The 24,653-nt window shown below is 46.5% G+C and overlaps 1 protein-coding gene across 2 annotated transcripts in view; it reads left to right on the top strand.

The window, feature by feature from the left end:
- The window catches only part of LCP2 (lymphocyte cytosolic protein 2), a 1,016,893-nt gene that overhangs the window by 948,369 nt on the left and 43,871 nt on the right, over nucleotides 1-24,653 (top strand). For both annotated transcript variants that reach the window (XM_069654319.1, XM_069654320.1), the window contains one exon: nucleotides 10,196-10,345. In XM_069654319.1, coding sequence (XP_069510420.1) covers nucleotides 10,196-10,345 — 150 coding nt within the window. The remainder of the gene's footprint in view (nucleotides 1-10,195; nucleotides 10,346-24,653) is intronic.

Raw genomic sequence — 24,653 nt, 5'->3', positions numbered from 1 at the left:
TGGACCTGTGGCGGTTGACTTTGGTTTGCTAGTACTGGTTAAATAACCAGGTTTTTAGGGATTTTTTGAAGCTGAGGAAGGATTCCTCATTTTTGATATTTCACAGGAAGGAGTTTCAATGTTTTGGGGCCAGGACTTGGAAGCTGCTACCTCCTGCTCTAGAACCTTTGTACAGAGGGACCACAAGAAGTAAGTTATTATTGGATCTGAGTGTCCTACTGGCAGTTTTTGGTTCTGTTCAAATAAATAGGAGCTTTATTGGCTAGGCATTTGTGTGTGACACATAGTGACTTGAATACGATTCTGGCCTTGATAGGAAGCCAGTGGTTTTCCCTCCTGATATTGGAGATGTGATCAGATTATTTTATACCTAGGGCAGCCCGTAGTGCTTTGTTCCGCATTAGTTGTAGCTTGTTAAGGCTAGTATTGGACGTTCCTAGTAGGAGGGCATTGCAGTAATCCAGCTTCGACAGAATTATTGCTCTGGCCGGGGTAATGCAATACGTAGGAGTGAGGAACTGACGGCTTAGAGCAATTAGTTCAGAAGTGTATGCAGTAGTGGAGGTGAGTGCTGAGATGTGTTTGCCCATGGTAAGGTTGGCATCTAAGTACACTCCTAGAGGTTTGACTTGTTTGAGTACTGGAATCAGCGTCCCATCGATGTAAATAGGGGAGTATTCCGTGTGGAGGGCATCTAATTTGATTTGAGAGCCCACATTGAGAATCTCTATCTTCTTATCGTTAAGGCAGAGGCTGTTTAATGCCATCCAATTTTGGATAATAGCATAGACTTTGTTAATGGTCACCGTATCCTGATCATAGTTCCCTGATATTGGTATGAGGATTTGGGTGAAGTTGGTGTAGATGACACTCATATCATCTAATGCGGAGAAGAGAAGCTTCGTATATGCATTATAGAGAGTTGGTGAGAGGCATGAGCCTTGATGGACTCCGATGCGGACCGGTATAGGACCGGCTGCGTCTTTGCCGATGGAAACTCTGGATGTTCGGCAAGGAAGGTTTTGACTCACTGAGTGGCATTATTTGAGAAGCTAAAATCATTGGCTAGGGAGGTGCATAATTTATCATGAACCACAAGGTCAAAGGCTGCAGCTAGATCTAACAGCAGTAAGATGCAGAGTTTTCCTGAGTCTCTGATAGTATCCATCTGTATTTTAAGGTCGATGAGAGCCATTTCTGTGCTGTGGTTGGGCCTAAAGCTGGATTGTCTCGCTCCCAAAAGCTGGGTTTGTTCGGGGTGGGTCTGAATTTGTGAATAGGCTATTTTATCTATGATTTTAAGTAAAAATGGGACTGTGGTTATTGGCCGGTAATTAGTGGGCACAACAGGATCAAGGGTCATTTTCTTTAGAAGAGGAGTGACCCAAGCTTCTTTGATGCTAACCAGGACAGTGCTTGTATAGAATGATGCATTGACAAGATGTGTGATTATGGGGGTGAGGGTGGCCGCACATAACTTGACTAGGTGGGCTGGAAAGTTATCCCCTTTATAGACTGAGGCTTTCAACTTGGCAATGGTATTGTTCACTTGTTCTTGGGTTACTGAGGTAAAGTGGAATCGAGGGGTGTCATGGTCTTTAAGGGTCGTGATCGAGTTTGTAGAAGTAGTTTTATCAGCTAATATTTTTCTTTTAGTATCTATTTTCTTTTGTAATAGCATGATTTTGGAGGCTAGTGCATCTTGTATAGTAGGGCGCCATTCTTTACTGGTAATAGCTAAGGTGGTTGCTGGGATAGGGTTTTCCAGCTCACAGAGGATGGCAAACAGTTATTTTGAGTCTGAGGAGGCGTTAGTAATACGGGTGTTATAGGCATTTGCTTTATGGGAAATGATTGCCCTTTTGTAGGTTTAATTTGGCACATTGAACGCAATAACGGAGTCAGTGGTACATAATTTATTGTGGATATGTTCGAGTGAACGTTTAGTTCGCCTTAGTGCGACAAGTTCATTGTTGAACCAGAAAGAGGTTTTTTTGTCGGCACATCGGGTTTTGGTTGTGACAGGGGCTAATGAATCAATAGCAGTGGTAAGGCATTTATGGTAGGTTGCTGCCAACAGGCTGGGGTCATCACTAGTGATTAAGTTGGTTTCTATGGTTTTACTTAAAATGGGATTTAACTTCTCAGCTGTAAGTTTACGAGTGATTCTCATTTCGTAGGTGTCCAATTTCACAATTTTAGGAGGACAAATTTCATTCCTTGCCAGAGTGAAGTTAATGATATGATGGTCTGTCCAGTCAAGAGGTGTGATTGATTCTACGTTTACAGTTACGTTGAGTGAGAGTATCCATTCTAATGTTCTGCCCTTAATGTGGGTAAGGGCATTCACATATTGCGTGAAATGCATATCTTTGAGGGCAGAGTATAGGGCTTCAGCTTTGTGGTCTAGACTATCATTGAAGCCTAGATCAAGATACCAAGTATGATGCATTTGGTATTTGATTTAATGAGAGGGGCTAATAGCAAGGGTATATCTAATTCTGTCTGGGAGTTAGAGTTAGGCGCTCTATAGATTACCACCAGGTTGATGGTAATTTTATGGTTGATTGCAAGTTTGACTAGTAAAATTTCATAACCTGCTGGATTTTTGATGGGACATGATCTTAAAAGTAAGTCGGACTTGCCTATAATGCAGCTGGGGAGCTGTGTAAGTGGATCTAGGTCACCTGGCCTAAGTCCCCCCCCCACTTGGTGCCTTCCTGGTTGCTGTTTTTTTTACCACTTAGCAAGCCCCGCCCACCTGGTGCCTTCCTGCTTGCCGCTCTTTTCCCTACTTAAGGAGCCCTCCAGCCTCTTTTTCTTTGCAGCTGGGGAGCCGATGTTAGTGGATATAGGTCACATGGCCTAAGCCCCGCCCACCTGGTGCCTTCCTGGTTGCTGCTCTATTCCACCACTTAGAAAGCCCCGCCCACCTGGTGCATCCCTGCTTGCCGCTCTTTTCCCTACTTAAGGAACCCTCCAGCCTCTTTTCCTTTGCAGCTGGGGAGCCGGTGTAAGTGGATCTAGGTCACATGCCCTAAGCCCCGGCCACCTGGTGCCTTCCTGGTTGCCGCTCTTTTTCACCACTTAGCAAGCCACGCCCACCTGGTGTCTTCCTGCTTGCTGCTCTTTTTCCTACTTAAGGAGCCCTCCAATCTCTTTCCCTTTGCAGCTGGGGAGCCGGTGTAAGTGGATCTAGGTCACCTGGCCTAAGCCCGCCCACCTCGTGCCTTCCTGGTTGCTGCTCTTTTTCACCACTTAGCAAGCCCCGCCCACCTGGTGCCTTCCTGCTTTCCGCTCTTTTCCCTACTGAAAGAGGCCTCCAGCCTCTTTTCCTTTGCAGCTGGGGAGGCGGTGTAAGTGGATCTAGGTCACCTGGCCTAAACCCTGCCCACCTTCTTAGCACTGCCTCTTCCTTCCTGCTCTTAACTCTCAGATCAATGGCGTCTCTCGCCCGGGCGTCCAAAGCGAAGGGCAGTCAAAGAAAAGTGCAATTCCTGTTTGGACCTGTTCGGTCAAGGAGGATCCATGACCCGAACCCCTGCAAAAACAGCAGGTGAGCATGCACCAACATGTGTTTACACCCTTTGTCCCAACAGGTCATTCCCACCCTCTCTGGTCCTCCCGTGGTGTTCCCTTGTGCCCCCCCCTTCCCGCACACAGGAGTCTGTCCTGCTACATTCTGGTTTCACCATCACCGTCTTGTGGCCAATGCTGGATTTTACTTTTATGGCCTTCATTGATTCACGGTGCGTTACCCTTTCTCAACTCTCGTGCTGGACTTCCTTTGCATCTTGTACTCCTGGTGACCCTGAATCATCCTGTTCCCATCTTCATCTTGTATCCTGGCTTGCAACATTATTGTTACTATTGACATCTGCAGTTGTATTCGCTCTCCCCTCGTGCTTCTCCACTCTTTTTGACTGCTTACTCTCTGTTCTCTCCTCCCCTCTCTCTTTTCCTATCTCCTCCCCTCCTCCTATTACTTTCTTCTACGCATTTACTCAATTAGAATTGTCCCTGGACTTAGTATGATAGCAACCTCGTCTGTCGCTCCCCCATCCCCTTACTGTCCCCCCACCCCCTCCCTCCAGCACTATCTGAAACATTGTCAGGCCTAGTACGATAGGCGCTTGTTTTGTTCCTCCCCTCCCTTTCTGCACCCCTCTTCCTCACCTTTTGTTTTTCTCCAGCTCTACCAGAAATGTCGTCAGGCCTAGTACGGTAGTCGCCTGTCTGTTTCCATTTCCTTCCCACTCTCCCCCTCCCTTCCTTATCTATGTCTTAGCTCTTGCACTATCTGAAATGTTGTCAGGCCGAGTATGATAGTTAATTTCACATCCTTACTGTTCAAGGCCTGTAAGAATGTCATTGGGCCTTTACGAGGTAGGAGGTAAGGGATTACCGGCACCGGTAAGGGTGCCGGTGCCAGTAATCCCTTACCTCCATATTCCGAGGTCCCTTAGCGGGTCCCTTCCTTAACGCCTGGTCTGACCAGGTGTTAAGGACGGGACCTGCTAAGGGACTTCAGAGCTAATAACAGTACCGCAAATTGCGGTACCGTTATTAGCTACTTCCCCATTCCCATCGAGCCCTATGTGGGCTCAAATGGGAATGGGGAATGGTCCTCAGAATGAGGACTTACCGGGTCCTCCAAGGTTGGAATGACCCGGTAAGTACCCATTCCAAGAACCCGGACCCGGTATGCGGTAAGGGGGTAGCCATGGTGCTAACAGCACCATGGCTAACTCCTACCTCGTAATGAGGCCCATTGTATTTTCCCTTGTTCCCTCCCTTGCCTTGAAGTGCTTTGAAACACATTGGGCCTCATTACGACCCTGGCGGAGTGGGTTTACGCCAGCGTTATTCGCGGCGGACCCGTCCGCCCTACTACGAGTTCCCGTAGCGCCATGGAACGTTTTCTGCCTGGTTTTTCCGGGCGGAGAAATCCATGGCGCTACGGGACCTTGTTGTTAATTACGCCACCGTATTTTACGGTGGCGCAATTAACGCCTTCCCCACTCCCATTATACCCTATGGGGCAAAAATGGGAATGGGGAAGGGTAAAATGGGGAATGGGGATTTACCGCCCCGCCAAGGTCGGCATGGGGCGGAAAATCCGCCAACCTCCATGGCGCTATCGGCAGCTTTCCGCCGTGCTCCGCGGTGCATTTAGCACCGCGATTTCCGCCAGGGTCGTAATGAGGCCCATTGTGTATAGGCGCTATATAAATAAACTATCATATCATATCATAATGGCTACACCGCCTCCATTGGAGATGGATCTGTCGGTACTATGCAGAGCAAGCAGACACTAGATAAGGCAGTCAGAACAGTGAGGCATAAACAACAGACTTTGAGAGTGGTGGTGGGGTGTCGGTTGCTGGTCACCTGAACAGAAAAAAACGTTTTCACTACAGCTACCAGAATCCTTTGAGTCTAATTAGACACACCTGCTCAACAGCCTCCCTGATGATTATTTGAGATAAGAAAGCGCTAGGAGGAGAACAACTACAGACCACAGAACTGCAGCTGAGGGATCTAACCCTGTTATTACTGAGTACCTGATTTGCAGCAAGGGATCTAACCCTGTTAATACTGAGTACCTGATTTGCAGCAGAAGGGATCTAACCCTGTGAATATTTGTCCATATTGGGATGTGACCCAGCTACTTATTTTTTGCAACAGGTTCAATTGACCAGGACCGGGAGTGCGCGCCTCACCCACCTTCTTTTTTGTACTGAATGCTATGGGAGTCCCGGGCTCCAGAGGCAGCACCACGGGGTGACTGTGCCCCACTTTGGAGAATCATAAAGATGGTTCTCTCCCCTCCCCCAAATTTGGGAAGGACTTGTGCTTTGGAGGGGTGTTGGTTGCTGGTCACCTGAACAGAAAAAAACGTTTTCACTACAGCTACCAGAATCCTTTGAGTCTAATTAGACACACCTGCTCAACAGCCTCCCTGATGATTATTTGAGATAAGAAAGCGCTAGGAGGAGAACAACTACAGACCACAGAACTGCAGCTGAGGGATCTAACCCTGTTATTACTGAGTACCTGATTTGCAGCAAGGGATCTAACCCTGTTAATACTGAGTACCTGATTTGCAGCAGAAGGGATCTAACCCTGTGAATATTTGTCCATATTGGGATGTGACCCAGCTACTTATTTTTTGCAACAGGTTCAATTGACCAGGACCGGGAGTGCGCGCCTCACCCACCTTCTTTTTTGTACTGAATGCTATGGGAGTCCCGGGCTCCAGAGGCAGCGCCACGGGGTGACTGTGCCCCACTTTGGAGAATCATAAAGATGGTTCTCTCCCCTCCCCCAAATTTGGGAAGGACTTGTGCTTTGGAGGGGTGCCGGTTGCTGGTCACCTGAACAGAAAAAAACGTTTTCACTGCAGCTACCAGAATCCTTTGAGTCTAATTAGACACACCTGCTCAACAGCCTCCCTGGCGATTATTTGAGATAAGAAAGCGCTAGGAGGAGAACAACTACAGACCACAGAACTGCAGCTGAGGGATCTAACCCTGTTATTACTGAGTACCTGATTTGCAGCAAGGGATCTAACCCTGTTAATACTGAGTACCTGATTTGCAGCAGAAGGGATCTAACCCTGTGAATATTTGTCCATATTGGGATGTGACCCAGCTACTTATTTTTTGCAACAGGTTCAATTGACCAGGACCGGGAGTGCGCGCCTCACCCACCTTCTTTTTTGTACTGAATGCTATGGGAGTCCCGGGCTCCAGAGGCAGCGCCACGGGGTGACTGTGCCCCACTTTGGAGAATCATAAAGATGGTTCTCTCCCCTCCCCCAAATTTGGGAAGGACTTGTGCTTTGGAGGGGTGTCGGTTGCTGGTCACCTGAACAGAAAAAAACGTTTTCACTACAGCTACCAGAATCCTTTGAGTCTAATTAGACACACCTGCTCAACAGCCTCCCTGATGATTATTTGAGATAAGAAAGCGCTAGGAGGAGAACAACTACAGACCACAGAACTGCAGCTGAGGGATCTAACCCTGTTATTACTGAGTACCTGATTTGCAGCAAGGGATCTAACCCTGTTAATACTGAGTACCTGATTTGCAGCAGAAGGGATCTAACCCTGTGAATATTTGTCCATATTGGGATGTGACCCAGCTACTTATTTTTTGCAACAGGTTCAATTGACCAGGACCGGGAGTGCGCGCCTCACCCACCTTCTTTTTTGTACTTGATCAGAAAGGGCAAGGTCCCTTCTCTTGTTGACGGTTTTTGCCATCTTTCGCCTCTTCTTGAACTGCTACACTGAGTTAGCCCTCACGTTGTGCAGTCTGCCTTTCTCGTCCTGTTCTCTTGTGCTCCACCTTTTATCCCTGCAGAGCAGGGAAAGGGCCGTCAGGTGTGTGTGATTCTGGCCAATTTGCAGACTTTGCCTGACATTTGTATTGGGACATGTCAGGTAAACGGCTCAGGTTTTAGTCTGTTGTCTTTCGTGTTGTGCGAAAGTGTTCGTGTCGGAAAAGGGGGGGGGCAATATTTTGGAATATCCTACATGGTAGGATGGGGAAAAACTGTTGAAAGAAGGGGGATGCCACGTCTCACCCATCGGTGTCCCACTCCCAAAGGACTCCCCATCCAGGTGATCCGCCTTCACTGGTCCACCCCCAGGAACTGGATCCAATAGCGATGTCTGTGTCCTGGCCACCTGGATGACCGATCCCCGGAGACTAGCTAGGGAAACACAGTCATTAGAATTTGACCACATCACCATGGCCCAGGACTGTAGTGATATTCTTGGCAAGGCACAAACCCCAATTATCATTTATTGTTACGCCAGCCAGAGGAAGCATTTCAATAGTTGGTGCTACGGTCACAGGGTGGATCTCCTTCACTTCCAACCATAGCAAATCCTGCCATACTTGCTCTCCATGACTACCAGTGGTCTTGCCTACTCTTCCATTAAACTTCATCACGTCACTATTTCCTGCTTCAAACGCACTTCAACCTCATCTTCGCTATGGTCTCATAGGCTGGTGAAAGAATTTATGCATGCAACCAGTATCAAGTTTGTCACATGGAAAAAGGCGTTCCTAATGATGATCACCTAGCTGAGAAAAGTAGGCGAGATTCAGGCACTCTCCTTGTTCCCTCCTTACCTCGTCCTCCACAAGGACAAAGTTCTCCTTCAGACCAATCCTTCATTCATACCCAAAGTACCATCCTATTCCCATTTCAATGATATATTAGTCCTACTGGTTTTCTTCTTTCTTCAGCACTCCTAGTATGCCTGCTGAATTCTCTCTCTTCACTTCCTTGTTGTCATGAGGGCTCTGAAGTAGTACATTGATCAGACAAAACCTTTTTGAAAGTCCTTGCAGCTGTTTGTTGCATTTGGGCCTTCTTCTGCTGGAAATGGCCTCTACAAGACTTCCATTTCCAGATGGCTCTCTTCTTGAATCTCGTTATGTCACCATCTTGCTAACAGGCCCCTTCAGGGTGAGCCCTAAATATATCCTAGCAGAGCAGTATCGTCCACTACCGCTCTCCTGACCGGGTGCTGGGTGGCAGTCATCTAGAGAGCAGCCATGTGGAGGTCTATACATGTCTTCACCAAATTTTACTCCATCAAAAGAAATTCTGCAGAGGAATCTAGGGTTGGACAAGCGGTCGTTCCCTGTTCGCCTAAAGGTGAGCGATCGTACTTCTCCCAGCTTTACATTATGATGCATGCCCATGCTTAGTACTGATTTGTAATCTATTCTAACTGTATGTGAATCTTTGAAAGATCGAATGCTGGAGGAAGAATGAGTTACTTGCCTGTAACTCCGGTTCTCCAGCATTGGTAGAGGAAATAGCTTACATAACATAGTTATGATATGATATGATATAGCATGTATAACGCGCCTATACACAAGAGTTTCAAGGCACGACGAAACAAGGAAGGAGGAACAGAGGGAAGACATAGACAACGATCTTACTAGGCCAGGTGGCATTGAGATTGCGCAAGTGCAGGGGATGGGGAAAGGGAAAGTGTGGGGTATAGGGGGCAGTGCAGTACATAGGATCAACAGTAATGAATAAATAAAAAGTAATAGGTAAAAAGTGCGGCCAGCTAGTGGCAAGTGCCGCGGTAAGTGCAGACATCAAGTGTCAAGAGTTGGGGGACTGTAGGGATACAGAAACATCCCTCAAGTGCAGGCTTTGCCTGGGAGGCAGTGCAGGTGTGCAACTGGCGGGGGAGGGGACATCGACCCGAGATCAGAGGGTAGGCAGGTGACCAGTGCAGTTTCAGGAAGGAGTTCAAATGGGGAGGAGAGAACGCAGAAGCAAAGAGGAAGGTCTTGAGGTGCTTCCTCTCAAGTTTCAGGGAGGCAGGGAGGCTGTTCCAGAGGGAGGCCCCAGCCAAAGATAGAGATCTACCACCAACTCGTTGCTTGAAGAAGCGACTGACCCTGAGGGAGTTGGAGGTGGATGAGTGAAGGCAAGAACAGAAGGCTCCAGTGCTTTCAGCATCCTGGAGCAGCAGGTTGACACCAAGAGCGTTGTCATACAGCTGAAGCTCTCAGGACAGACCAGATTCTCCCACCTCACCAGTTATTGGACACTCAAAATGATGACAATTTTCAGTTCCATCTTCATTGTAATCCTCTTTGGCAGCGTTTTGTCCTGTCCATACTTACAATTAAGAACAAGTGAAAGGGCAAAAGAATTCTCATTGGCAGGGGAACACTTTTAGGTAAATGAAAGAATAGCTCTACTGCATCTCACCAATGGAAAAGCACTGGCATCATCATGGGGATTAGCGAAGGAGTAACAAAGCTACTTCTACAACACCAATGTGCACATGTGCTCACAGATTCTGAACTCCTCTCTGCATTTATGAGTAGATTATGGTCACCGCTTTAACTGTACAGCACCTTAACACATGCACATAAATCATGCACACAAAGTGTCACCAAGCAACATGTTACATAGGTGCGAGGCATTAATTAATGTTTCAGTGCTCCATCACTTTTGCTATGGGCCATAGCCATTTTTGTCAAAAACTTCCCATGCATAAAATACTACCTCCAGTGGGCATTTGGTGTTGAGTTTTGGCTATTTGGAGCTTGCATACATTATTTCGTTTGATTTCTTGCCATACCATGTTTGGGCCAGTCATTCTGGTACATATAAACATATTTAACATTTTTGTTTTCTTTTTAGGATGGTACTTTTTTGGTGAGAAACAGCTCTAGGAAAACAATATCACATCCATATGTACTTATGGTGTTATTCAACGATAAGGTGTACAATGTACAAATCCGTTATGACCAGCGACAGAACGTTTACTTATTAGGATCCGGAGGAAAGGAGGTAATGTATGATTAAACTACACGTGTTAGCCGCCTTTATACTTGCCTTATGTTGAAATATGTATTGGTCATCTTTTTGACAGCCTATCCCTTACCAAAGAGGTATTTTCTTTGGCTCTTGTCACAATAAGCAGTTGTTTAGGTACCGTACATCAGACATGTGCTTGAGGGTTTACCTACTAATCCCTTAATGGTGTCATCTTAATTTCGTTTAGCCTTTCCATATTAACAACTGCTAACACAATGGGCTCTATCCAAGTTGGGGATGGTATCCCGGCGGCAATTTGTGTTACCGCTACTTGGTCCAGCGCAATTTGCGCCAGATCATGAGTACTGGTAAGGCGGTAAATCCCCATTCCCCATTGGGTCCATATGATCCAATGGGGCTGGGGGCGCAATTGATACAGGCGCAAATAGGGCTGAGGTGAATGCGTCCAGTTAGGGCCATACTCATGATGGGGCTGACCCTTAAATGCAGCAGTAATAGCGTTACCGCTGCATTTATGGGCTATAGCCCAACTCATGATGAGGCCCAATGTATTGAGCATAGTACTCATGTTGCCGTAATGGTAAGTATAGTTTTCAGAAAATGAGACCCTACGGATACATCCAGTCCAATGAATTTCAATGGAAGTTATGTTGGACTATACTGACAGGTTTAGAGCCACCAATCCGACAAGAATCATCTGCTAACAAATGTAACAAGCTTGGTTTGCGTATAAGTATTGGGCATTTGCCAGGCACTGCTATTAGATGCCCAGGTACTCGCACCATTTTGCACCTGCTCCGATCAATGGTCAGTGAATACTACTACAGCAGTGCCTTGTAAGTGCCTTTTCCATGCCTACACAAAAGCCCAAACAGTTGGCATTGCCCATGCTTTTATACTAATGTGGAAACATGGCTTCAGGACTGCCAGCTTCAACCGTGGTGACTGCAGGAGGAGCAGAAGTAGGCATACATTTCACTGTATTGCTCAAGGCAAAATAGAACATTGTCGATGGTCTCTGTGTTTGATTTTTGGACACCTGCCTGGGTTCTTTAAAGAGTGCGATACAACAAGCCTCTGTCTATTCCTAGGTCCTCGATTACGTTCAGATATTTGATCCACTTTTTGTCTCTGCAAACCAAGATATATTGACAATATGAAAAGGAAGGATTGCTCGAAAGAGGGAATTAGATCTTCTCTTTAGACCGGGACACAAAATGCTTCTTTATAGCATCATAAATACACATAAAAGGTCTTTGCTGTTGCATGCAAGCCCTGGTACAAGCAGAAGCACAACCAGCAATCATTGATAGAGCAGGAGACCAAAGAACACTAACAACAGACGAAACAGTTCAAGAAAGAAATAGCAATGGAATGGAAATGTCTCCATGAGCTTGTAGAACTTCCCCTGCCCTACCACATGCAACCAGATGTCAGAGACGTAGTGGGGGGTGAAGTGGAGGAGCAAAATAGGGTCATCCTCCTCGGCTAAGCTTCAGCAGGCTCTGGCGTCCTCTGGCTCCTGGCAGGAGTGGAGAAAAAATCTCGCAGCAAGCTTATAAGAAAGTCCACCCTTTGCTTCCCGACACTTGTCAGGCTCCATGTTATATTATGGTATTAAGGTCGACCACCAGCAAACGAAAGGTAAGAAAGGTGCAGAAAACTGCCCGGCTTTGCGAGTACTTCAACAAAACTGCCTGGCTTAACGTGTGATGTATCTGCGCATCCGTAGGCTTTCCCTTCTTGCAGTTAGTGATACATTTTTGTTTTGCGAGTTCCTGCTGTGTCCTGAGGCTGTGTGCCTCCACTCTGTTAATTCTGTTGTGCTTTGTAGGTCTGTTTTTTCTCCTCTAGGTTACCACTCTACGGTTAGTAACTGTTGGTTAATGCTGTGCTTTTTAGGTCTGTGTTTCACCCTCTAGGTTGCCACTCTAGTGTTGGACGCTGTTGATTACTGTGTTTGTGTTGTTCCCTTGTTGTTCTTAGCCCTCACTTTGTCCTTGTGTTCCCCTTGTGGTGTGTTACCTGCTTGTGCTTCTTCTGTTCTGTCCCCTACTGTGTGATCCTCCCACCTTTTGTGCATCCTACGTTGTTCAGTGCTGTTGTTGTGCTCCTCTCCCTCTCTCTTCTTTTTCTCACTTCCTCCTCTTTCCTCCTCGCACGCTCTCGATGTCTCCTATCTTCTGTAACTGCTCCTATCCTATCCCTCTCAGTAAGTCTGGAAGGAAACATTCAAGAGCGATATCCTGATACCCAGACCTTCCTATCGCTGATACCTGCATCAGTGCTTCCTCCAGACAGACTCTCATGACATCCTCTTTGTTGTTCCCTCTCCAGACCTATTCACCCCTCATATGGTCTCTGTTCACTCTCCTTTGTCCTCCTCTCCTATTAATGGCAGCACCCATGGGAGGTCCTCTTGGCCTCCTTCCATTCCTCCAAGCCATCTTCAATGTGTATCTTATGGTAACAACATGGTCTAGGGTTCTCATCCCAATCTCCTCCTTCTTGATAGGCGTCTCCCGCATCTCATCAACTTCCTCCCTTCTCCTGCTACCCCTTCTACCTCCTCTGTGGCTCCTCAGCCACCTCCATCCTCTTCCTCCGCCTCCTCTCTGGCATCCCCCTCCTCCTCTCTGGCCCCTATGCTACCTCAGTCTACTGCCTCTGCCCACTCTCTGGCCCCTCTTCCACTTCTGTTGGGTGTACCTCACTCCTGTACCCCACCCCGGAAGTCTTTCAAATATGGCAACCTGCTCCACGTAGCTACTCTCAACTCTCGCTCTGCTGTCAAACACTCCTCTGACATCTGCCACCTCCTCAAAGACCTTGACCTGGATGTCCTCGCTCTCACCGAGACATGGTTCATGGCCGCTCTGCCACAAGTTTTGACACTCTCCTCCCTGAGCGTTACAAGATCCTCTCCGATCCCAGAACCAACCAGCCCGGATGTGGAGTGGCCCTGATCTTTCCTGAGTGGGTCCCTGCTTCTGTCATTCCTACACAGGCCTATTCCTCCTTTGAATGCCTGATCTGCAGGCTCCCTGGCTATGGCCACAATATACAGGCCTGCTGGCCAGGTCGCCCTCTTCCTCTCAGAATGGGCTGATCTCTCCTCTTCTTTCCTTGCCTTTACCTCTCAACTTCTGCTCGAAGACCTCAACATCCGCCTGGATGCTTCTAACCCCTCCTCTGGCCTCTTCTGCAACCTCTGCGACTCTCTCTCCCTTTCCATTCTACCCTCTGGTCCGACACACTCTGCTGGACCCACCTTGGATTTTCTCATCTCCTCAGACATCCCCCTCTCTAACCCTCTCACTATTCCTCTCTCTTGGACTGACAACTTTTTGCTCTCCTCCCACCTGAAACATCTTGTCCCCCAGGCAAAGCCCACCTCAGCACTGCCACCTTTCTTTTTGGTCATTCGGCCCATGAAGCGAGTGTTAGTGGCCGCCTTTGGCTCAACTTTCTCTGCTACTCCTACTCCTGCAGCTGACTCTCACTCTGATACAGCCCTCTCTAACCTGCATCTTTCTATCTCCAACAACTTTGACATCCTTGCCCCTGTCATGAGGTTCCGTCTGAATCCTACCTCCAAGTGCCACTCTTCGTATGACTCTGAGCTCACCACCCTGAAACGTAAGTGCAGGATGGCTGAGAGGAAGTGGAGGGCTTCGGGTGCATCCTCAGACAAACTGCCCTGCTGCCTGCTCCAAAGGCAATACAGACTCTCTGTCTTCTCCAAGAAGAGGGTTCATATCTAATCCTGTGAATCTGCGGACTCTAATAACATGGCTGAACTCTTTAAAATCTGCAAAGAGCTGGCCAATCCTACTGCAGTCTCCACCTTTCCTGTTCCCTCCCAGGCCCTCTGCTCGGCTCTGGCATCTCATCCTCCACTAAAACCCAGGACATCATGTCCTCTATCTCTCCCTCTCTCCCTCTCTCCCTCTAACACTCTTAGGCCCCCTCTGGGCACCTCTCTCCTTCTTTCCTTTCCTCCCTCTCTCCTGTAACACCTGATAATGTTTCTAGACAAGTCTGATCTATGAAGGTGTCATCCAAACGGATGCTCCCAAGCTCTTCTAGAACTATCAAGGACCGCATTGCTACCCTCGCTCCAGCCTTGGCCAATTTCTGTAATCACTCTTTCACCACTGGATCTTTCCCCTCTCTCCCCAAGCACTCCCTTCTGCACCCCCTTCTAAAAATGCCTTCTGCCGATCCTTCGTGTCCAGCAAATTATTACCGATCTCTATCGCTCCTTTCCTGGGCAAACTCCTGGAAAAGCTGGCCAAATCTCAGCTAACCCTCCATACTGAATCTGTTGGTTGCCTCCATGACCATCAGCCTGGTTTCATAGCAGTCAGAGGCATGGAAACTGCTCTCCTGAACACCTGTGAAGATCTGCTCTCTAACCTTGACTGTTAAAGTGAGCAATGTTTTTTTCTGTATTTCACACACATGTCATTTGTGTACTAAACCCATTGTTGTATAAGGGACAATACATGTTTTTCCTGTATTCCAATCCAGCCAATTGAACTGGACAAATAGATTATGTATTATGCACTAATTTTATGTCACTAACAAGTGTCCTATGCTACAAATTCAAATGTTGAAATAATTGTTTTATATGCATCAATAAAGACTTGGGCAAAAACATAGGTACTTGCCCATAATCTTACCAAGTTCAATACCGTCCTTTGGTCTGGGTAACGTGATGAATGTGTGTGGATTTTAGTCACCCTGATCCTTTTCTATTATATAATTCTAAGCCTTCCTGGGCAGATTGGGGCCGAGCCAGGAGCCCTTTCTTATCTCTTCTCCCATGAGCCACCAGTTGGATCGCCCCCTTTTTGTCAAATAGCTCCTCCAGAGTATTTTTCGAGCGAGGCCACCGCCTCACCGATACCCAACTCTTGTGGGGTCCCCCAAGGGTCCTGTGTTTCACCCACCTTGTATAATGTATACACTGAGCCACTGTACAACCATCTTGACGCCCTGGAAATCCGCTATACTAAGTATGCAGATGATACCCAAATCCTTATCCCCCTCTCTCGCGACCACCTGAAAGACACCATTAGGATTCATGAAATCTACGAAACTATACAATCCTGGATGGCTGCACACAGCCTCTGTCTGAACGATGAAAAAACTGAGCTTCTCCTTGTTGGGCCCCATGCCCGCTTGAAAGTATCCCCCAGGAATACACATCCTTCGTGATTGACTGCCACAAGAACCTCGTTGCACCTTTTGTTAAGACCCTTTGGGTATACCCCACTCTTCTCTCTCCATGTCCCTCCATGTCAACTATATTGCCTTGACATCAGGGTATGAGATTAAACTTATCAACGCCAGCAAACCTTTCCTCACTAACACTAACTGCCTGGAAGTTGCACGGGCACTCATATGTTCGGAACTTGACTACTGCAACTCCCTGCTCTGCAGTAACCTTTGCAAACTACAAACAACCCAGAACAACGCTTTCAGAGCCGCCCTTGACATTGGCAAACAAGACGATATTTCAGATGCCAGAAAAACAGCCCACTGGCTCCCTGTCAAGGATAGAATCATCTTCATAATTCTATCTCTCACCCACCGCGGTCTCTTGAATGACGCTCCAGGATACCTAGCTGACAACTTGAAGAAACACGCTTCAGTAGGACCCACTAGAGCCGCATACAGTCACCACCTTGTCACACCACAGTTCAAATGAGCCAAAGCGGGGGGCTCCAGTTTCCCAGTCCAGGCACTGTCTCTCACAAACTGCCCGCACATTGACGTGGAGAACTGTCCTACAACATCTTCAGAAAGCACCTTAAAACTCTCCTGTTCAACTGACTCTTCCCCACCTTGCCTTTCCCCCACTGATCCACATCTGTTTGCTCTGTAACTAGTGCCTAGATGCCTGTGGGCTTTGTGCTCACCAATAAATGTACAAATAAATAAATACATAAAATATGTACAGTGTTTATATTTATGTATCACCCGATCCCATGGCTTGGAGGGGATACCGTGACTCAGGAAATCATGCTTATCAGGGTATTTGGAATAGATCTGCATTCTATAGCGAGGCATTCAACAGTGGGAGAAGCAGAGTTCACCTCTCAGTCCAGGCCCTCCAGTCAGGTTAGATCAGGGACCCCTCTGATGACAGTAACTATCTCAGTAATCAGTATCCCTATCCATCCTCTTACCTCCTAATTTCCATAACCCACTGGTACATGAGGATGTTATGAGAGGGAGATGTAGAATACTGGTGGCCATAAAGCCTGGGGCTGCTGTGAGGATACCAGAATTAATCATATATACAAAAGGCAGTGATATATTACATCATATGGTGTGACAAGTTAATGGATATGTCCCTATCAGGGAGGTCTAGGGACTTTCAAAATCTGGGGTAGTGTTAGGATCCGCGGCACCCGATCCCTCACCCCGGCGGCGGAAGTGCCAGGACAATGGTTTGTCTGTGCGTTCGTACTGCAAACCCGTTTCTATGGGCATACCGGGCCCCCTGCCCATGACGGCTCTCAGGCGGCAACGTGTACAAAAGAAGGGACGGCTTAGGAAGCCATGACAGAATGACAGAGGCACAGAGCCTAGCCACACTGTAGGGTGCATTAGACTCACCACGAGGTTACGCTCCTACTTGCTGCACGCTCTCTTTCGTCACTCAGATGAGTATTTTTTTAAGTTTGGGGAAGTTGAAAGACTGGCGTTCTTGCAACAGTCGTGTTCCATGGATCCAGGGAGCAGGTTAGTGTTCGGGAATTAGGTAATTAGTCACAGTTAGTTAGTAATACCGATTTTCTATTGATCCTATTGGAGTTAGGCTAAAGGAGGACAGCCGTCAGTTTTCAGGTACTGTAGAATTATATACTTCTTGTAAACCTTACTGAAACTATTTCTGGAATATTGTGTTCGTTATTAAAATGTGTACCCTTGTAATCCAATACAGCTACTGTCCAAATTGCAGAACTAGGGGGTGTGTCAAGTAACACTCCCGCCTGGATTGACCTCTTCCCACAGTGTATCGTTCTGTTTACCTCTGGGTGGGTTCCTCCCAGGTGTGAGTAGCATTGTCTTAATTAATTCCTGAGAACAAACTCTTGAAGGATTACAGAACCTGACAGATTTCAAGAACCCTTGTTCTTCTGAATCATGGAGGCCGTAATACAAGGAAAATGGATGAAAAGATTGAATCTAAAATGTTGAGTGCATGTTTAGTGTGCATAAGGCATAGTAGATTAGATCGAAGCCCATAATACCGAACAAGGGAGCAGGCTGCGGGGGGTTGCGAGGGCATCCCCTGCTTCCCCAGTTCGTATTATGGGCTGCATTGGTTGCGGGGTGTCCCCTGCATACATTTAAAGCAGTGCGCAGGACAAATGGGCAAAATCCCAAAAGATCGATTTACAAAATACGCACAAGTGGGCTCTGTAATTTTGTAATTCGATCTTTTGGGTTATGTTCTTTTAACGTACATCCAATACAAGACTTAGCTGCAGCTGTCCATAAACTTCGGGAGAAGTAACCACATCCTGCCAAGAAAATGTTGTCTTATTCCAATCTATGGGCCTCATTACGACCCAGGCGGTAAGTTACCGCCTGGGCCGTGACTTTACCACCATGGCGTAAACTAGGTTTACGCCATGGTGGTTGGCGGACTTACCGCCCCATTCCGACCTTGGCGGGGCGGTAAGTCCCCAATCCCCATTTACCCTTCCCCATTCCCATTTTTGCCCCATAGGGCATAATGGGAGTGGGGAAGGCGTTAATTACGCCACCGTAAATTACGGTGGCGTAATTAACTCCATGGTCCCTTAGCGCCATGGATTTTAACACCTGCTAAAAGCAGGTGTTAAATCCGCCATGGCGCTAAGGGACCTCGTACTCAGGCGGTAAGGGTCGGCGCTGTTTATGCTTCCGTAAACCTCTTACCGCCTGGGTCGTAATGAGGCCCTATGTCTGTCCTACCTGGTCCTGGGGGCGCAGCACCCAATATCCCTTCCCCTCCCATCACAGACTTTAAAGCCTTTTTGATGCAATGTCATATTCACTATCTGAACAAACCCCAACTCTATGCTTCAGATCAAGCTAAAGTCGCTTTTGTTTCTTTTAATTTGGAAAAAACAGCACTCTCTTGTGCAACCCCGCTTATAAACACGAATAGTCCCTTATTAGCCAATCATGATCTTTTTCTGGATGCCTTCCAGGCGATGTTTGACAGACACTCTGCCGCTCAATCCATCAGGCAAGAATTATTTGAAATCAAGCCAGGGAATAGAGATCTATTGACCTATATATCCCATTTCTGTGGACTAGTTTCCCAGATGGAATGGCTCATGATGTCCAGATCACGCTGTTTCATAAGGGTCTTCTGGAAGACATAAAACACGCCTTATGGCAAGTGGTCACTCTTCCAGAAACTCTTTCCAAGTAAATTCACTCTAGTCATCCATTTAGAACAGCAGACTAATGATTTAAAGGGCGAAAGAAGAAGATGGGAATCACGCAGACCCATGTAATCCCGAGATAAAGAACTACCCTTGGTTAATGATGCCGAACCTATGCAATTCGGTAGTACTCGTAGTCCCGTCTCGTCTGAAGAACGAGAGAGAAGAAGGAAATTGAAAACTGTTTTTATTGTGGTGATGCAGGACATGAAGTCCAGTTTTGTCCCCGAAGACCTTCTCAGCCCCCGGTAAACAATACCACCCATCCTTCATAAGGAATCTTGGGCCGGGTGAGTCTATGCAGGATTCCCCACAAAATGGAATACCTGTAACTCCTAGTCATTCTAGCCATTTCTTTGTTTCCGTGGATCTCCTCTTTGAACAGAAGAGATGGAAAAAGGTCATTGCATTGGTAGACAGCGGCGCCAAAGGCAACTTTATTGATCTGGCGTTTGCACATCGTCAGCAAGTACCTTTGAGATCCAAAGCCAAGAATGAACCTATAATGTGTGTGGATGGCTCACCCTTAATCTCAGGACCACTTACATTACATACCAATACTCTCCTAATGGTTTGTGCTACATACCATCATGAATATCTATCATTTTATGCTATTGCTGCACCTCATTTCCAGGTTATCCTGCGGATTGCCTTGCTGAGCCACTACAACCCGTTAATCAACTGGAAAGATAAAAAAAACTCACCTTCCAAACAAGTCAATGTCCATCTTCTTGTTCCCAATCCTTGAGTCCTTATGTTCCTTTATGTATTCAAGTTTCTGGAAGTAGTTGTGTTTGTCCAACTCCTCAACAAGCGCTAGTAGTACCCCTCCCAATTCCTTCAGAGTACCTTGAATTCTCTGACGCATTTGATCCTAAGGAAGCCGACAGGTTGCCCCACACAGGGTACATGACTGTCGGATAGAACTGTATCCTGATTCCAAGATCCCCTATGGGCATACATATGCCTTATCTGAAAAAAGAGAACCTGGTGTTAAAACAATATATTGATGACCATTTGGAAAAAGGCTTAATTCACAATTCCACTTCCCCTGCCGGGGCTCCCTTATTTATTTATACCTAAGAAAGACGCGACTGAACGTAGGCCTTACATCGACTATAGACAACTAAGCGCTAAAACCATCATAAATCTGCACCCTTTACTGTTGATTCAAGTACTTCTGGATCAGGCTAAAGATAGTATTATTTACACTAAACTTGACCTGAAAGGAGCATACAACCTGGTTCGTATGGAAGATGGGGACAAATGAAAAACGGCTTTCCGAACAAGGTTCGGAAATCTTGAGTACCTTGTCATGCCTTTTGGGCTTTGTAACCCTCCTGCAGTGTTTCAACTTTTTCTTAATGATGTATTCAGTGATCTGTTAGACATTTTTTGTTGTCATCTATTTAGACGTCATTCTGATCTTCTCTCCCTCCAACGAACAACATGTAAATCATGTAAAAGAAATCCTTCTCAGGCTATGTAGACATTGTCTTCACGCTAAGATCTCCAAATGCAAATTCCACAAACAAAAGATCATCTACCTAGGCTATGTATTGACACCCAGACACATCGGGATGGATCCAAGAAAGATGTCTGCTAGACTAAAATGGCCAGTACCCACTACCATTAAATAACTACACCGGTTCTTAGGATTTCCGACTTTTTATCGCAGGTTAATTCCTAATTATTCCAAAATTCTAGTCCCTCTAACATCTTTGCTGAAGAAAAATGTTCCTTTCATGTGAAATCCAACCACAGATCACACGTTTGAAACACTCAAGACCAGGTTTACCACAGCTCCAGTCCTAAAACTCGCTGACCCAAGTCTACCATATTATCTAGAGACAGATGCCTCTAACTATGCGTTGGGAGCCATACTTCTACAAAAAGATCCTAAGACAAAGTGTTTGCATCTTCTTGCCTATTACTCTCAGACTCCAAATCCCGCTGAGAGAAACTATACCATTTTCGAAAAAGAGTTGCTCGCCATAAAGGATGCTTTCTTGAATTGGAGGCATTTACTAGAAGGAGCCAGACACATCATCACGGTTTATACTGACCATCGTAACCTAGGATTCCTCATAACTGCCCAAACCAATCAGAGGATTTATTTCTTTTCACGGTTCGATTTCCTTGTTGCATTTAAACCAGGCAGTTAAAACACTAAGTCTGATGCATTATGCCATGCCTATCGTGGAATAGATGATGATATTCAAGAGATACCTTTTATACCCCCCTATAGAATAATGTCATTCATAAAAACTCTGTTATCTCTCTATGAAGACAGTTAAGAAAGTCCTATAACACACAGATGAGAGAATCCTTTCTGAGAGGAAAAATAAACCATATCGAAGAACAAGGGTTACTGTTTCATGAACAGAGTTTATGAGTACCTACTCGAGAAAGTCAACGCACCATGTTGTACTGGTGCGATGACCTTCCCGGAGCAGGACATGTTGGGACACAAAAAACACTTGAGAAGATACAATGATACGCCTGGTGGAAGAACCTCAAAAATGATTCTATATACTACATACAAGGATGTAGTGTTTGTGCACAAGCCAAAACTCTACTTGGAAAATCTTTTGGGTTATTACGACCCTTACCCCTACCGGAACAACTCTGGCATATATGTTCTATGGATTTTATCACAGATCTCCCTAATAAGGTTGGTTATACAGTAATACTTACAGTGGTAGATTCCTATTCAAAGATGGCTCACTTCATAGCCCTCAAAGCGGTTCCTTCAGCCCCAAAACTGGCACAATGTTTTCTACAAAACATAATCCGTCTCCATGGTGTACCCAGTTCTATTATTACAGACAGGGCTACTCAATTTGTCTCCGCCTTCTGGAAGGCAGTAAGCAAGGAGATGGGGGTACATCTGATATATTCCTCGGCATACCATCCGAAGAGTCATGATCAGAGGGTCAGAGCGAGAGGGCTAACCAGACGATTGGGTAGTATCTCCAATACTATCTCACTGAATATGAACATTGGTGAACTCATCTGCTACCACTAGCAAAATTTGCATATAACGATTCATATCAGACTTCTATCAAAGATACCGCTTTCCATCTCTCCAACGGGATACAACCCTGTTCTCTTCCTATCATTTCCCCCAGAACTTACCAAGTTCCTGCAACCCAAGCCTTCATGTTGCAAATCAAAGAAGGTCTGTCCAGAGCTAAACAACACGTGCCCAAGGCCCAGGAACAAGCCTGTAGATGTGCCAACAGAAAACGTAGGATATCTCCGAGCTATCAAGTAGCAGACCAGGTGTGGTTGTCCACCAGTCATATCAAATTGCCCTCCTTTAGCAAAACATTGAAACCACACTTTATTGGGCCTTTTTCTTTTACCCAGATTATCAACCTGGTGACGTTTGAACTAGAACTACCAAATCATTATCATATCCATCCTGTATTCCATGTCTCTTTGTTAAAACATGTTCAGGCCTCTTCAGTTTATCCGTGCCAGGGTACATCCAGGCCTCCCCCAGTAGGACCTCAGGATGAATATGACATCCAGAAGATCATGGACTCTCGTATTCACAGACTTAGGGTTCAGTATCTGGTCCATTGGAAGGGCTGTGGGGTCGAGGTACGTTCATGGATTCTTATGGAAGATATCATGGCTCTTAGACTTCTACATGTCTTCCATAGCCGGTATCCCAACAAACCCGGGCTTGTTCCCTCAGGTCCGTTGGGGGGGCTCTAGGAGGGGGAATGCTGTTAGGATTCGGGTGCCGCAGCACCCAATCACTCACCTGGCGGCAGTGCCAGGACAACGTCATCCGTGCATTCATACCGCAAACCCGTTTCTATGGGCACACTGGGCCCCCTGGCGCATGACAGCTCTTAGGAGGCAACGTGTACAAAAGAAGCAACAAAATCAGTCAGAAGTTTCTTAGGAAACCATGGCGGAGGCACAGGGCGTAGCCATGTGGTAGGGTGCTTTACTCTAACCGCAAGGTTACCCTCCTACTTGTTGTGCACTCTCTGTCGTCTCTCAGAATAGCCTTATTTAAGTTTGGAGAAGTCAGAAGACCGGTGTTCTTGCAACGGTCCTGTTCCATGGATCCGGGGATGTTAGGGAGAATTCTCAGAAATGTGCTAAGTCCCTTCTACCTTAGAGACCCCCAGCTCTTTTGCTGGACTTTAGGACTTTTTATCCTGCAGAGAGTGAGACCTTTTACCCACTCTCTCGTGTATTTTTCTTTGATTTGAACCCTGTGTTTCTTTTGGTTTTGGAGTCTGACAAGCTCCATAGGCATCATATTTTTACTCTGTGACACACAGCACCCTCAGTGCAGTATCACAGAGAAGTCCTTTGGATTTCTCAAAGGTTTAAATGCCTTCTCTTGGATAAACTACTGTTTCCAAGAGCTGTAAAGTGAAATTAACTTGACTTACCCTTTGTAACTCTGTAGACCAAGCACACCCTATCTTACATAAAGTGCTGGAGGGGTTACTTAGTATCCCCTTTGTCAACTTTCTCATGTAATATTTTTTATGTTAACCTTTCTACAATTAATGGCTGGTGGCAGTGGTTTACTTTTTCCTACCATTGTGTGTTTTTACCGCAGACTGAATCCTCAGATGCAGTATTGCACCCATGTGAGCCCATTTTGTCACAATGGCCCCGGTCTTCTTTTTTCACCATTTCTTGTTGTCAAGGTCCTTCTTGAGATTTACTCTGCGTGCCAAACCAGGTTTGGTCCCTTTGTTTTTTGTCTTCGGCGCGGTTCACTGCTGAAGACTGCCACTGGCTCCAGTATGTCTGGCAGGGCAGGAAGCGAGGGAGGTTCCTGAAAATTCCCTGTTCTTAGTCTACTTGGTTACAGGAATGCACCCAAAGGTGATTGGCCAGCTGGCTGTCCTTGGAGGATAACCACCTGCTGTGTGAGTGACAGCTAGGCTGCGAATGAATGGGAGTAACCTGCATAAAAGGCATAGTCTTTTGCAAGAAAGGCAGAGTCGACCACTGGACAAAGTAATCCGAAGAAGAATTTGGAAGAGAAGCTTGCTGTAACTCCTGGACCATTGGTTTGCCCGGTTTAGCCCTGCTGCATTGCTGAAGCTCTGAATTCTGATCGACAAGAGAAGCCCTGCAAAGAAGACTTCTCCCCTTGGGTTGGTGGGACCAATCAGCCCCAAGACGAACTCGACTGGAACCCCTCTCTCTGCTGGCTGTACTTCCGTTGCTACTGCAGGAACCAAGTGCCAGGGTACAGGAACACCAGAATGGAGTTCATAATTTTTAAGTCAGACCCAAGCTCCAGGAAGATCCTCCGGCTTCCCTCGAAGCAGGACTAACCAAGACTGAGCTACCGCAACAGAGTGCTGGACCCCAAAAGTGAGGAAAGTCCACAAGGTATCCGAGAACCGTGGTGGTGCTATTTGCGAGTAGCTGAAACCATGAAATGCCGCTGATATGAAGTGTGCCCATTGCTGCTACAGACCTTCAACCCGTAGTGCAGGAGTCCCCAGGTGTCCTCCATATTGTCCCCACAGCTGAGGCCCAGGAACAACAGGATCTGCAGGAACTACAACAGGAACAGAAGCCAGCTGGAATCTTTTTCTTCAGACTCAAGGTACTGTAAATAAGGGTACTTACCTCTTGTTGTGTGTAGCTTGCTTGCTCTCAGTAGAGACTTGCATTTGCTGCTTTTGCAGAGTTGCTTGCAGCTTTGCCCTTCACAAGCCTCCCAGCTTGTGGCCCAACAGCAGTGGTCGAAGTGAGCGAGAGCGGTCGGGAGCGGTGCTCCTATACTTTTTTAAATTACCTTGTACAGCTCCTATACTTTTATTTTAAAAAGAAACCGTTCCGGAATGGTTTTGTTTTAAAATACAAGT

The sequence above is a fragment of the Ambystoma mexicanum genome, chromosome 3q, assembly GCF_040938575.1.
Source record: "Ambystoma mexicanum isolate Mex_15411 chromosome 3q, UKY_AmexF1_1, whole genome shotgun sequence".
NCBI classification, from domain to species: Eukaryota; Metazoa; Chordata; class Amphibia; order Caudata; family Ambystomatidae; genus Ambystoma; species Ambystoma mexicanum.
Note: the sequence above shows the minus strand (reverse complement) of the source record. Positions and strands in the feature narration are given on the sequence as shown.